This window comes from Petromyzon marinus, chromosome 23 (assembly GCF_048934315.1).
Source record: "Petromyzon marinus isolate PM22_M1 ecotype Great Lakes invasive population chromosome 23, UKy_Petmar_22M1.pri1.0, whole genome shotgun sequence".
NCBI lineage: Eukaryota > Metazoa > Chordata > Hyperoartia > Petromyzontiformes > Petromyzontidae > Petromyzon > Petromyzon marinus.
Genome location: NC_133689.1, coordinates 6,804,851 through 6,819,673, shown reverse-complemented (window position 1 = coordinate 6,819,673; position 14,823 = coordinate 6,804,851). Strand labels below are relative to the sequence as shown.

Sequence of the window (14,823 nt, the reverse complement as noted above, 5' to 3'; positions counted from 1 at the left end):
CGTTTGCATTCAGACCACAAGCATTGTGGTAATACAGACATGATTCCTTTTAGAAGGTTTCAGTTTGGTGTTTTAACATCTTAAGACCTGTTTTGTTGCCAGAAAAAAGGGGAAAACCCTATTATCATCATTGTATTTTTTCACGTGCTTTACAGCCAGATAATACAACAAAAATCGATAACCTTAAACACCCAGTCGTTCATAAAAATCGAAGGCAGTATAGTACTATAGTAATAGAGCAAGTGCAGAATCACTGAACCGGAATTGATAGCTTGAAAGCATTTAGCACGGGGCCCGTAGCTACTACACATGTAGTAGCTCCAAGTGTAGTATCTACTACATGTGTAGTAGCTACTACATGTGTAGTTACTACTACTACATGTGTAGCTACTTTTGCTATTAGGACAATCTGGCACTGCTTGCTCCGGGGCATCAACACGTCTAGCTTCTACCTCTGGGCTGGCACCTTTAGTAAATACTATGTACATTTATGAAGGCTCAACTGTTATAAGCTCGGTTATCGTGAGTGTGGAGTATGCTGGTCAGAGGCCATGTTCCTTCACTCGATGAAACAATGCCGAGATGACATGGTGATGTGACTATGGCCTTTCCCTTCTCAGGTGGCCACCGTCCGGGCAAAAAAAAAACTGTCGTCATGCATTCACATGAGGCACTTGACAGCCAGCTGACACTATGGGTTTACCCCTTGTGGTTGATCTGCTCCCGAGTGCTATCTGTGTGTCTGGTTATTAGCCACGCTCGTAACATATCCCTGCTTTAGTTTTGTACAACCCCCTGCAAAACTCTCCCTTCCCACGTAGTATGCTTGTTACCTTTCGATTTAAAGCTTTCGTGACTGCAAGGATTCATCTCCTTTGGTTCTTTCGGTAAGGTCACAATCCCTCAGCTATTTGCACAAGCTAATCCCTGAGCTATTTCAATGCTAAATTACTAGTTGCCTCTGTGGATGTGTAGGTTTTGACTTTAACATAGCCATTCCTGTGGCCAGTCACAAGCTAATCCTTCAGCTATTTGATATGCAAACCCCTTTGTCAAGGTGCCTCACTTCTCCCAACCAGCTAAAAAGTCGCTACGAATCTTAGCAGCGTTCATTGAAGCTCTGTCGTCCCGACAGGTCTGTACCTTTCACCTGAAGACGGCCGCTTGCGTTGTGGCCGAAACGTCGTGAGAATTTTATCGTGTTATTTTATTATTTTATTCTCATTCTACGTGACCTTACCGAAAGAACCAAAGAAGATGCTTGCTACCATTGAATGAAAAACAAGACGGGCCGCTTAGCTCCATGGGCTTTAACCTGAAATCAACTCAATGGTTGAGATGTGTTTTGTCCATATGCTGTGCACGTACAAAAGTTATCGGACGGCCCACGAACTTATAATAATCTCCAACAAGCTGACTGGATTCTTAACGACGCTGGAGAGGCCTGTAACCTCATGCCACTCCCACCACCGCCTCCCACCACCACCACCTCCAAAAGGAAAATCAACCTCCGCCCTTCATTCTTGCCAGCTCCCACCCTCCATCCTAGCCTCCTCCCCCCGCACCTTAAAAATGTGTTTCACTTCGCAGACGAACAAGCTTTCCATCTGCGCTCAGCGGGAGAGAGAGAGGCGGGCAGAAAGCTACAGGCGGAGATAAAGCAAGCGGAATAAGCGAGGCGAGGGGATAGGGGGAAGACGAGACGTGTCCCAAATTTGTCGCTGTGAGGAATGGAAGAAAGGAGATATCGCGTCAAGAGAGGCGCAATGGAGTGAGAGAGAGAGAGGGGGGGTGGGAAGAGAGAGCGAGAGAAAGGAAAAAAAAACTACGTCGTACAAAGAGTGGCATCACAATGCATGGAAGGAAAACACCGGGAAGGAGAATATACGAATGAATCGAGAAGACGCGAGGGGGCTTTAAACATTTGTAAAGAACAGAGTGAGAGCAAGAGAGCGATTAATGGGAACGAATACCATGGATGGATAACGATTGCGAAGCCGCAGTGCGATCAATTGCAGTCTCTTCGTCAGCTCGGACGGTCGGTTCAAGATTGACGACGCGACTTTGATCGTTTTCTACGTTTATATTACGAGCGTTATTATTATTTTCTTCTTCTTCTTCTTCCGATTATCATTCCGTAAACAAGGTCTTCGATCTACCGCCTACTTGAGTAAACTGAAGCGCAGCTTGGAGGAATTCTTCCACACACCCCCCGCCCGCCCCCCGCGCCCCCAAATGGGACTTCATTGGACTGACCCACGCTTCTGACACCACGTCCGACTTTGGTAGGCACATGAGCACACACACACACACCTCTCAGAACTTACTCTATTCTTGTTATTGCCAGCGCTATTTGCGAACGGTTATGTCCTGCGTGTAAGGTAATCTTATATACTTCTGACAATAAACACTGGAGCCGTGTCCGTTGTGCAGGTCTTTGGAAATTGCAATTCAGTAACAAGCCTGACCCCTCTCTCTCTCTCTCTGTGTGACGGTCAAGTCAACGTGGTTCGAAATGTTGCATGTGGATATGGTTTACTTGTAGGGAGCCAACTCCAGATCCTCAGCTGAACGGATTTTCTAATATTTGTCTTGCCAAATGGCCATTTGTGTTTGGTGAATGTGGTTATGTATGCGTGTTAGGATTGCTATAATGTTGAAATGTTTGGAATGTTACCCGCATGGGCATGTGCCTCGATGCTTTGCATTATCGTCGTAATACGTTATGTTGAAAACTAAACATTGATCAGCCGATATTGAATGACAGTATTAATAATCGATTTTGAAGTTAACGTGAAGGTGCAAGTAGCCTTTATATTTAAAAAAAATGCTCAACTCACTTACAGCGTGGTGATTTTTTTAAGGCTGTTTTATCACGATGCAGTGTGCTCCACTAACCAGTGGGAAGGCGTCATCACATTTTGACTTAAAAGTCGTCCTACCGTTAGCACAACTATACATTAACGTGTACAAGCTACACGTCAAGACCCTTCGCACTGATCATTGCGATTGGCGTAGTTGTAGTCGTAGTATAATGGGAATGTTTAAAAGCTTGCAGTGTCTACCTTGTATGCATGCATGCATCGTAGAATCGCCATGGACACGCGTGGAAAGTAAATTACACTCAAGTGCAAATTCTGCTTTGGTAGAGAAATATTGCAGTGTGTTGTTACATCGCACGGGCGGGTATTTTAAGGTCAAACGGCACAAATAACAAAAACACGATTGCTTAACTTTGCAGGCGGTAACAACAGTTTGCTGCTGCGTTGCTTTCAGAAAACATGTCAATCAGTGCCGGATCATCCCAGTAGCACAAGTAGCTACACGTGTAGTAGCTACTACACATGAAGCTACGGGCCCCGCACTTTCAAGGGCTCCGCGCTGAACGATTTCAAGCTATCAATGCCGATTCAGTGATTCTGCACTTGCTCTATCACTATAGTACTATACCGCCTTCGACTTTTATGAACGACTGAGTGTTTAAGGTTAGCGATTTGTAGTATTATCTGGCCGTAAAGCAAATGAAAAAATGCAATTACTTTACTATGCAAGTTACACATTTGTGTTTTAATATTTACGTTTTTTTAAAAAATTTGGGGTTCTTTATAACACGTGCTACAGGCCCCGTACTAGCTGAATCTGGCACTGATGCCAATGCAATCGGGGTCGTAACCGTGCCGAGTCACGATTACGAATCAATAGTATGTAGATTACGAATCAATAGTATGTAGATTACGAATAAATAGTATGCAGATTACGAATCAATAGTATGATTCGTAATCGTTGTCTGCGTCGGGTGAATGAGGTTGTACAACATACATTTTACCTACGTGATCTGACCCAAAATCTATTGTGAATATCGTCACATTGTGTCGTTATCTCTTTATAATCTTGTAACTCCATTTATCTGCGTATGCGCTGCTTTTTTGCCCAAAATAATATAATCTGTTTCGTTTTTTTTTTATCTCCGTGAGCTCTGAAATAGATGTGTTAAAAAGGACATAGCGTACTTCTATAGTACGGACCAATCTTACGTATGTGTATATATCGATATGTGCTCTCTAGCGTTCAACGCCTGCACACCTAAACGTGCTAACGTGCAACAACTGCCCATTCAATGCAACTAAGTGTTTTTTTTCTTTTTATAACGCAGATATGTTGTGCATTTGGCGCACACAACACGCCGAATGAATATGTCAAATGTACAAGCAACATATGCATTGAAAGATATTCTCTTCAAACAGACGTGTGTGACAGTTTTACCATCAGCCAAAATATGGTAACGTCACACATGCATGGATATATATGTGTATACGAACGTAACACGCTTGCATTTAACTACTGAGCACATTGCGATATGCACCTCCGCTGAGCATGGTTGGCGACGTACGGTGCGAAAGAAATTCAACGTACAATATAATGTTACTTACTGCATTGCATTTTCAAAAATGTAATATACATGTGGGAAGCGTGTATTTGATTACAATGCTTGCACGTTGGATATGTTTTTGATTAACTAATACCAATCGTTTGGCTGATAGGCGACATTCACAGAGCTATAAATCCGTACGGTTTACCCAGTATTCTTGTACGGGGTAATTGAGTTTTGCAGGTCCTTACGGCGCACAGCCGTTTCAATACGGGCAAGAAAAATGTGTCTATTTGTTTGTGTTTCTCCCTTGTGATGGGACTTTGTAGGATGAACGTTGCAGTGTATAAGGGGCAGGGGGTTGATCAATAAGGTCTGGATTTGTCTGTAATGAGGTAGGCCACTGATAAGGGGTTGAAATGTATGCATTCAAGATCGGTATTTTCTATACGAATGTAATGCAGTATTTTCCCAATGTAAACTATTGCTCGCCAATAATACACTGATCATCCATGTACTCCCCCCCCCCGACCCCCCCAAATTTAAATAACACTTCTTTCAGAAATGAGTTAACATAGAATCGTCCAAACTTATACATCGCCAGCACACGCTAAGAAAACTCAACACACACATTGGCAATATTTAAAATACGGTATTGTCGTAAATTGTCACCGGGGCAAAGATTGCTTGAGACTGTTTAGACATTACTATACTATCACAGTGCGCTTTGCATGTTAATTGTTTAGAGCAGGTGAGGGTGTGTGGTAAACACTTTTAACATCGGCGCGCACACAAAGACAAAGATCCCTCCACTCTCCGTATAGCCTTAACAGACTGTCGGGGCAAGTGCTGTTAGCGAGCACCTATTAAGGTCCGGGGAACGACACGCGAGGGCGAGTGCACACAGACATGCACGTACACGAACACGTGTTTTTTTAAATAATAATAATAATTTGCGAATATAAAACTTAGCGCAATATGAAGACGGACCCGAAGTTCACGCTTGATTTTTGTAAGCAGAAAAAGGCACCACCAGCAAGGAAGGGACATTTATAATTAACAGCTTGACAGTACAGGAAGCAAGAATACCCACCTAACACACGGACGGGCATGATCGAGGTTACGATCGAGCTTGATGTAATCTGTAAGCATCTTCTGCAAAGGCTGGAAAGCTAACCTGGAATGTGGCAACAATTATCCATCGTCTACTTATATAACTAATGTGCGTATGTATGTTCAACTTCGTTCACACCGTACGTAGCCGGTCACGCTAATCGGAGGTGCAGGGGGAAGCACAACAAACTATGGATCTCTGTGTGAGTCGTTTATGGATCTCTGTGAGTCTATGGATATCTGTGAGTCCATGGGTATCTGTGTGAATCTATGGGTCTCTGTGTGAGTCGTCTATGGATCTCTGTGTGAGTCTGTAGGTCTCTGTGTGTCTGTAGGTCTCTGTGTGAGTCTATGAATCTCTATGTGAGTCCATCGGTCTCTGTGTGAGTCTATGGGTCTCTGTGTGAGTCTATGGATCACTTTGTGAATCCATGGCTCTCTGTGTGAGTCTGTTGGTCTCTGTGTGAATCTGTGGGTCTCTGTGTGAATCTATGGTCTCTGTGTGAGTCGTCTATGGATCTCTGTGAGTCTATAGGGCTCTGTTTGAGTCTATGGGTCTCTGCGTGAGTCTATGGGTCTCTGTTTGAGTCTATGGGTCTCTGCGTGAGTCTATGGGTCTCTGTGTGAGTCTGTGGGTTTCTGTGTGTGTCTATGGATCTCTGTTTGAGTCTATGGGTATCTGCTTGAGACAATGGGTCTCTGTGTGAGTCTATGGGTCTCTGTTTGAGTCTATGGGTCTCTGTTTGACTCTATGGGTCTCTGTTTGAGTCTATGGGTCTCTGTTTGAGTCTATGGGTCTCTGTGTGAGTCTATGGGTCTCTGTTTGAGTCTATGGGTATCTGTTTGAGTCTATGGGTCTCTGTGTGAGTCTATGGGTCTCTGTGTGAGTCTGTGGGTTTCTGTGTGTGTCTGTGGGTCTCTGTTTGAGTCTATGGATCTCTGTGAGTCTATGGGTCTCTGTTTAAGTCTATGGGTCTCTGCGTGAGTCGATGGGTCTCTGTTTGAGTCTATGGGTTTCTGTGTGAGTCTATGGGTCTCTGTGTGAGTCTATGGGTCTCTGTTTGAGTCTATGGGTCTCTGTGTGAGTCTATGGGTCTCTGCGTGAGTCTATGGGTCTCTGTTTGAGTCTATGGGTCTCTGAGTCTATGGGTCTCTGTTTGAGTCCATGGATCTCTGTGAGTCTATGGGTCTCTGTTTGAGTCTATGGGTCTCTGCGTGAGTCTATGGGTCTCTGCGTGAGTCTATGGGTCTCTGTTTGAGTCTATGGGTCTCTGTGTGAGTACGTAGCCAACCGCACTAATCGGAGGTGCGGCGGGAGAGAAGGACGACAGACGAAAAGACGAAAAGCAATCCTAAAGAAAAATGAGAGTTTCAAACAAATTTATTTCGAACTAAGAGCAACACAAATAAACCACCACCACCACCAAAGCTCTCTCCGAAATGAGTGACACGGTCACCCGAGATGGAACTTCCAAACGTCGACGGCGAACGTCAGTGGCACGTCGTGACATCTGAACCGCCGCGCTGTTCGTGAAGTATGATTATCAAACACCACCCCCCCCACCACCAAAGACAAAGATTCCCCGTATAGCCTTAACAGACCGTTGGGGCAAGTGCTGTTCGCGAGCACCTTTAAAGTCTGTCCAGCACCACGCCCGGCCGCCTTTGTCTCCCCAGCTACGGTGTTTACTACACACCGCACCAGGTACTCATTTGAGGCTGAGTCGACCTAGGGGAAGCCCAGGACCGCTTCAGATAAGCGTTACTGGCGTTAGTGGCCGTGAGCAGGGATCGAACTCGGGTCGCCGGGTTCATCCAGCAGTGGATCGACAAAGGGCTTGTACATCATTACAGCGGCGTAGCATGACGCAGTATAAGTATACATCCGGTACACAATGCTGGGCATGTAGAGTACCATATACCAATTGGTTACATCCCTTTGTATAAATCCACTGCTAGATGAAGCCCTCGAATTTCACGCCATGTAGGTCATTGGTGTTGCTTTACCATACTTCACCATGTGAAGTATGGTCGAGGCAAGACTGGCTCGGATCACTTGCCACTGATGTTAGCCGGGAACCCGAACTCGGCTTTTCGGGTTCTTACTTTCACAGCGCAGTGTGCTAACCACTGCGCCACCGCTCCTCACGCAGCTCCAATAGAACAGTATTGAACTGCAATAGTATCCACCGCCTCTACAGGCGAAGACATCGATCGCTTGTGATTGCCTCAACAGCCTGTTGGGGCAAGTGCTGCTAGCTAACACCTATTAAGGGGGCGCACCACGCCCGGCCGCCTTTGTGTGCCTCGTGGCGATGTGTACACACGTTTGCATCATCGCAAATTGGTAACCACGTGCGCACTTATTTGAGGCTGTGCGGCAGGATAGGTTCAGCTAATCGCCAACTAGTGTTGGCCGTGAGCGGGAGTCGAACTCGGGTCGCCGGGTTCGGAGAGCAGCTTAGCGCTAACAGCTGCGCCACTGCTCCCCCAGATACACCAAACCCACACACTCACTACAACCCATGCCACCACAGCCAAATGGAAGACTGGGATTTGAGCTTCTCCAACACGCCACGTACAGTCCACACTCGGCTCCCAGCGATTTCTAAACTAAACCACGAAACACGTTTATTTTTTTATACCAGTTAAGACTCACCGAGCTTAATAGTTCTTGTTCAAAAGCGACATGGCCGCAGATGATAGGCCCAACGAAGTGCCTTATCATGTTGACTTTTATAGTAGCCAAATACTCGAAACGCAACGACGTTTTTTAAATGCGGAGGGAAAACCCGGAGGTCCCTGAGAGATATTCACTCGACCACGGGGAGAGAGAGAGAGACGCAAACTCGAAATGTATTACAGGCGCCAGGGTCGGGATCAAGCCTGACGACCTCCTGTATACCAGGCGAGGTAGTTAACATCTTCCCACCGTGGTGCACCTCTAAAGGAGGAGCACGTGGGTGGGCAACGACTCCAATCAGATGGCCAAGTGAAGACTTACATACCTGTCAACCCGTACGGTTTACCCCGTATTCTTGTACGGGGAAAATTATGTTTTCAGGTCCATACAATGTACAGCCGTTTCAATACGGGCGAAAATAATCTTATTTTTTTTTATCTATTTGTTTGTGTTTCTCCCTTGTGATGGGACTTTGTAGGATGAACGTTGAGATTTATAAGGAGCACGGGGGTGACCAATAAGGTCTGAATTGGTCCGTAATAAGGTAGGGGGCACTGATAAGGGGTTAGCAGGTATGGACTTGTGTCCGGCAAGCAGAGAGACATGTATTCCTTCCATGTTGCACATGGACATTCAGGTCCTTGTGCATGCCTGCGAGAAATGCCGGGCTGACGGTATATAGACTGTGTTGAGAAATAGACGATAGCTGCCATGATCCTGAAGTGAATACTCTCTTGTCTGTATGAGAAAATTCCAGCATGGACTTGCACCAATCCCCCGTATATACACACACACACAACACATAAACACCCCTTAACGACACTGACAATATAAATGACGATAAATTACGTTTATTTCCATCAGCAGCTGTTGTAGGCCTCCCACAGGCAATACAAAATGTGCGTTACAAGCAGCCCAAGTGAACACAACTTTGGGAAATTTGCATATTTCACTGCTACGTGTCAACAAAGCGTCTCATCACCTGCGCGTGCAGCAGCGGTGGGGTGGAACACATGAGACCTTCTTTTGTACTTCTGGCAGCAACAATCATAACCTTGGCCTTAACCACAACACAACGGTAGAAAAAATGCAGTACTCGAAGCCATGACAACGGCATGCCACTAACTCTCTTGCACCTTCCGGTGTTTTAGATGAGTAGCCTCATTTTGACGGGCAAAGTGGATGATTGTCCTAAACATTTTGCAATTATTAAACAACAAAAAACGATATAACTGGCATATTTTCACTGATCCTTGACGCAGTGTTTTGTTTCATGTAATAAGTAATATTTTAAAATAACTTTTTTTTAAAACACGCTTTAATGAAATGTATCGTACTCGTGATGGTAGAACTCCACGACTCCTGGAAGTGGCCGCGAAGCTTGGCACAACGTAAGGGGGCATTGGTGATTTACAGCCAACGTCAGTTTAGCGTGGACAATTAGACCCAAGCCGAAACATACCATTAAAAGAAGAATGTAAAAAAAAAATTGATATAATATAGTATTGTCAATAGTGTGACATAAGTATACTAAGTTTGCAGTCGATACCACATTGCGAAGTGGGTTAAAATTGAGTTACAAGATTTGAAGATACGACGACAACAACAACAGACAGAGTGAGTTAAATAAAAGCGTGTAAAATAAAAAAAATGCATTGAAGATGCTCAAGTGTCGAACTGAATCAAGTTCAGTTCACGTAAGACATTATTACCATTGCCCGATTGTCTGGATTAGAAGTAGACGCACCAGAAAGTAAGACAGGACGCACTCGCAAATGTCTGGGTCGTTTTAGAAAGAAGAAAATAGCAACAACATCGATGCGGGTACCGTAAATACGAGGTGGCTGGGAAGATGTGCAATGTCACGGACACGGTTACGAATCGAAGAGCTCCACGTGGTCTCGTCTCGCAGGCGGTGAACAATTCCACAAGTCTCAAAGTCATTACGGTGACACGTGAAAGCACATTGGCGTCAGCACAACTCCGTGCTTTTGTCTCTACGAATACACGTACTGTGTGTGGTTTTTTTTTATTATTGGTTTGTGAACAGTACCGCTGACGCGTTTTTCTCCCCCAGTTACTCGCTAAAAGATATTCGGTGGACTGCGTGGCACATACACCCAGCGGCGCGTACACCCAGCGGCGCGTACACGGAGTGGCACGTACACGGAGTGGCACGTACACCCAGCGGCACGTACACGGAGTGGCACGTACACGGAGTGGCACGTAGACTGCTTTTTGTCAAGAATTTAAATCACTGGAACTGTAACCCCCCCCCCCCCCACAGTAATGCAAGCGATGGAATTAACTAAAATTACCCGAACCTCACTGTGTGGTAGCAACTCGAAACTTTTCTAGACCATCGTACATTATGGAAGTTTTCCTCCGTTTGGACGCACGTATGAGTTACCCCATGCGAAACGGATTCATTCCCGAGTTAGTCTAAAAGCACAGCTGTCAACCCACATGGTTTACCCCGTATTCTTGTTGCAGGGGAATTGAGTTTGCAGGTCCATACGCCGTACAGCCGTTTCAATGTGGGCACAATTTTGTGTATTTGTTTGGGTTTCTCCCTTGTGATGGGACTTTGTAGGATGAACGTTGAGATGTATAAGGGGCACGGGGTGACCAATAAGGTCTGAATTTGTCTGTAATAAGGTAGGGGCACTGATAATGGGTTTACAGGTTTGTAGTGGTGAGTGTACTAGTGGTGAGTATTTGTGTGTATCCCACTTGTGATGGGACTTTGTAGGATGAACGTTGAGATGTATAAGGGGCACGGGGTGACCATTAAGGTCTGAATTTGTCTGTAATAAGGTAGGGCACTGATAAGGGGTTGACAGGTTTGTAGTGGTGAGTGTACTAGTGGTGAGTATTTGTGTGTATCCCCCTTGTGATGGGACTTTGTAGGATGAACGTTGAGATGTATAAGGGGCACGGGGTGACCATTAAGGTCTGAATTAGTCTGTAATAAGGTAGGGCACTGATAAGGGGTTGACATTAATGCAACAGAGACGTAAATACAAACAACACTAAGCATTGACCCCTGAATACGCTTCGCATAAACACATTAAAACAACAACAACAACAATCTCTACCTTAAATTTTGATTTAAAGCTTTCGTGACTGCAGTAATTCATATTCTTAGTTTTTTCGGTAAAGTCACGTTGAAGAGAAACAACAAAATAACGTGACTTTACCGAAAAAACTAAGAATATAATCTCTACCTTGACAAGTTTCACAAAATACGGAAAAGACAAATAACACTTTAAATGATAGCGCTTTACAGCTCACCGCAAAACACCCACACGCGCACGAGTTTAGCAAGGCGTGTTGTGTTGTGTGTGTTGTGTGTGTTGGGGGCTGTTTAATGTTTTTTTTGCCGCAAGGGTGCGGTTGAGTCGTGAGAGTTTGTGTTGGGTGCGTGCAGGCGCGCAGAGAGGGTGGGGGTGGGGGTTAATCGTCGCCTTTCGCACCTCATGCGCTCGGGGAGGCGGTGGGTGGTAGTGGTGGGGGTAGAGATCAAGGACCAGGGGGAATACGGAAGGTGTGTTAAGAGTACTGTAGAACTAGAACGGAGGTGGGGGGGGGCAGTGTCGGATTAAGCTCGTGCGGGGCCTATAACATAAAGGGGTCCTAAATAAATAAATAAATGCATAGCGCACGTTTATATTCAAACACGTACATTTTTAACTTGCACAGTAAAGTAATTGTATTTTAATTTTATTTGCTATACAGACAGATAATACGACAAATCGCTAATCTTAAACACCCGGGCGTTCATAAAAGTTGAAGGCGGTATAGTACTATAGTCATAGAGCAAGTGCAGAATCACTGAACCGGAATTGATAGCTTGAAAGCGTTTAGCGCGGGGCCCTTGAAAGTGCGGGACCCGTAGAAGGATAATCCGGCACTGGGCTGCAGTGTGGGGCCGGTAGGCAGGGAACTCGCCCCGTTTGCTTCTTGCAGCAGGGCCAATACATCTGTTGGCTGCACTTGGGCCTCACAGCCAACGTTTGGCGCTGAAGAATGATTGCCCACGCGTCGTGGCTGGAAGCACTGCCAAAAATTGGGCCCCAGGTGATGTGCTGTTGATATTATCGCTGGTGGTATCGTTATTATCGTTGGTGGTATCGTTATTATCGTTGGTGGTATCGTTACTATCGCTGTTGGTATCGTTATTATCGCTGGTGGTATCGTTATTATCGCTGGTGGTATCAGTATTATCGTTGGTGGTATCGCTATTATCGTTGGTGGTATCGTTATTATCGTTGGTGGTCTCGTTATCGTTGGTGGTATCGTTATTATCGCTGGTGGTATCGTTATTATCGTTGGTGGTATCGTAATTATCGCTGGTGGTATCGTTATTATCGCTGGTGGTATCAGTATTATCGTTGGTGGTATCGCTATTATCGTTGGTGGTATCGTTATTATCGTTGGTGGTATCGTTATTATCGTTGGTGGTATCGTTATTATCGCTGGTGGTATCGTTATTATCGTTGGTGGTATCGTTATTATCGTTGGTGGTATCGTTATTATCGTTGGTGGTATCGTTATTATCGTTGGTGGTATCGTTATTATCGCTGGTGGTATCGTTATTATCGTTGGTGGTTTCGTTATTATCGCTGGTGGTATCGTTATTATCGTCGACGTAGTGGTTGGTGAACTGTCGCTGAGAACCCGCCCGTCTTGCTGACCGCTGTCATCCTCGCAGCAGCGACTTCTGGCTTAGCCATTCGAACAAAGACGGCGGTCACCGCATCGCGCGCTTTCAGATGCACTTCTGCGGCCGTCTGGAACGCTCTTCCCGCACGATATTAGGAAGCGACTGGAGCTATGCGCTTTTAAATCTAGATTTGAAACTCATTTCTTTAGAACTGCTTTTTTTAGTGTTTAATTTGTTGTCCTTCCCCCGCGCCTCCGATTAGCACGGATGGCTACGTACGGCGCGAAAGAAGTTCAACATGCATACAATAGAATGATACTGCAATACATCTGAGTTTGATTCCCAGCTGTGGCTAACATCAGTGGCGAGCGATACCTGAGCTGGTCATCTGCACCCCCCCCCGCCCCACCACCTTCGAGAACTCACAACAACCGGCGTGGTGAAGTAGGGCCAAGCAACCCCCATAATCAGCACGAGATGGGGAGGCCTCCGTCCAGCAATGGATTGACGGAGGGGTTTCAAATATTTCCAGGATTTTTCTTCAAGATAGAATGTTGCCACTCCGTTAATCGGATACGCGATATTTGGTGCTCGGTTGCGGTGTTGAAGCATCATAAATCCCGCTGGCAGACCCAAGATATATACAGAGGCTTTGTCGAACGGCACCTCAGAACCTTTACCAGAGTCAGAAACTTTATTAATCCTGGAGAAATCCGATGACCTATTAAGCTCTTCTTCACAGATGCCCAGCAGGGGCGTGTAGCAAATGTAGTGAATGACAATGGATTTTATTTAGCCAGGAAATGCTCCACTTAGTCTCAAGGCTCTTCAGCGTCTCCATAGTCTCATCTGAGTAGATGCTCTCATATTTTATCTCAAAAATGGCAGCAAAAGGCATTGATGGCTGTACTGTTCTGATGAGTCCCAACAAATGAGCCTCATGGCGGCACCCCGGGGTACCACAGTAACCCCGGCTCTCGCATAATGTCCGTGATGCAGTCATTTTGAGTCTGTTGATGGTCGGCGACGAGGCAATCGACTCATTTCGACGAGCTGTGCGCGATGCACTATTCGAAGTTGAATTGTTCGATAATGGATTTTTTCATGCTCATGTTTGGCGTTTTGTTCGTCACGGAGTGTGGCACCGATTTCGGATTGATCGGTTATCCCAGTCGCGGAGTTAAGTAACACCCCTGGAAAAAATACTGGCCCAGAAAGAAAATATGTAATTGCCTCGGGCATTTTTTATTATTTGGTACCCCGGGTTATACCGCCATGAGGATCAATTGTGAAACCGGCATGCAGCGAACCTGTTCCTTCCGCTTCCTACATTTTAATAATGTCACAATACCAAGCAGGTTTTTCTTTTCAGCTTGTGGTTTTCACAATGCTACGTGCAGAATGTGCGCGAGCATAATTCTGGACATGTGAAGCATGCTGGGGGTTACTGTTGCGCTGTGCCGTTCAGTATCACCTCGCTTGCAGACAACTGCACGGTGCTACATCGCAAAATGGTCCCGTTTTCAAGCGCGTGCGTTCCTCGTTTTAAAATTGCGCAATCAAAAAAAAAGAATTCGCGTGCGAAACATTACACTTACGAGGAAATATATATATATCCTCTCGCTGCAGTCATCATCAATTTATATGCGCGCGAAACTACAACGCGTGATGAGGGAACTCACAGCGGGCGATTTCTGCGCTCATTATTATTATCGGATTGCTTCGTGTTCCCCTTGAGCCCGCCTTGTGATCGTTCTTACAAGGCTCAATGGTGTCACTGCCACGGGAAAGAGTGGATTCATCTTGCCTCATATTTAAGAGAGAGGAACATTCTTCAAACGAATTTTTCCCTCCTGATGCCGCTCACAACGGAGTGAGCTGGATGGACCAGAATCCTCCCCCCCACCCCCTCCTCCCCTCCCCCCTCGTTTATAATCTTTCTCACGTTCTGATGTCAACTCGGCCTATACAATGTGTACCATACTCGCCGAT

The 14,823-nt window shown here is 45.6% G+C and overlaps 1 protein-coding gene across 2 annotated transcripts in view; it reads left to right on the top strand.

Annotated features, from left to right (window-relative positions):
* Positions 1-930: 930 nt before the first annotated feature.
* LOC116945244 (protein phosphatase EYA1-like) overlaps positions 931-14,823 on the top strand; it is a 72,767-nt gene continuing 58,874 nt past the window's right edge. Inside the window, exon 1 of one of the 2 annotated variants that reach the window (XM_032959582.2) lies at positions 931-2,285. Coding sequence is in view for 1 of the 2 variants with exons in the window: in XM_076068993.1 (XP_075925108.1) it covers positions 12,195-12,245 (51 nt within the window). In the remaining variant the exon portion in view is untranslated. Of the gene's footprint in view, positions 2,286-11,739; positions 12,246-14,823 lie in introns of those variants that run through there. The other variant, XM_076068993.1, reaches the window with a different exon arrangement.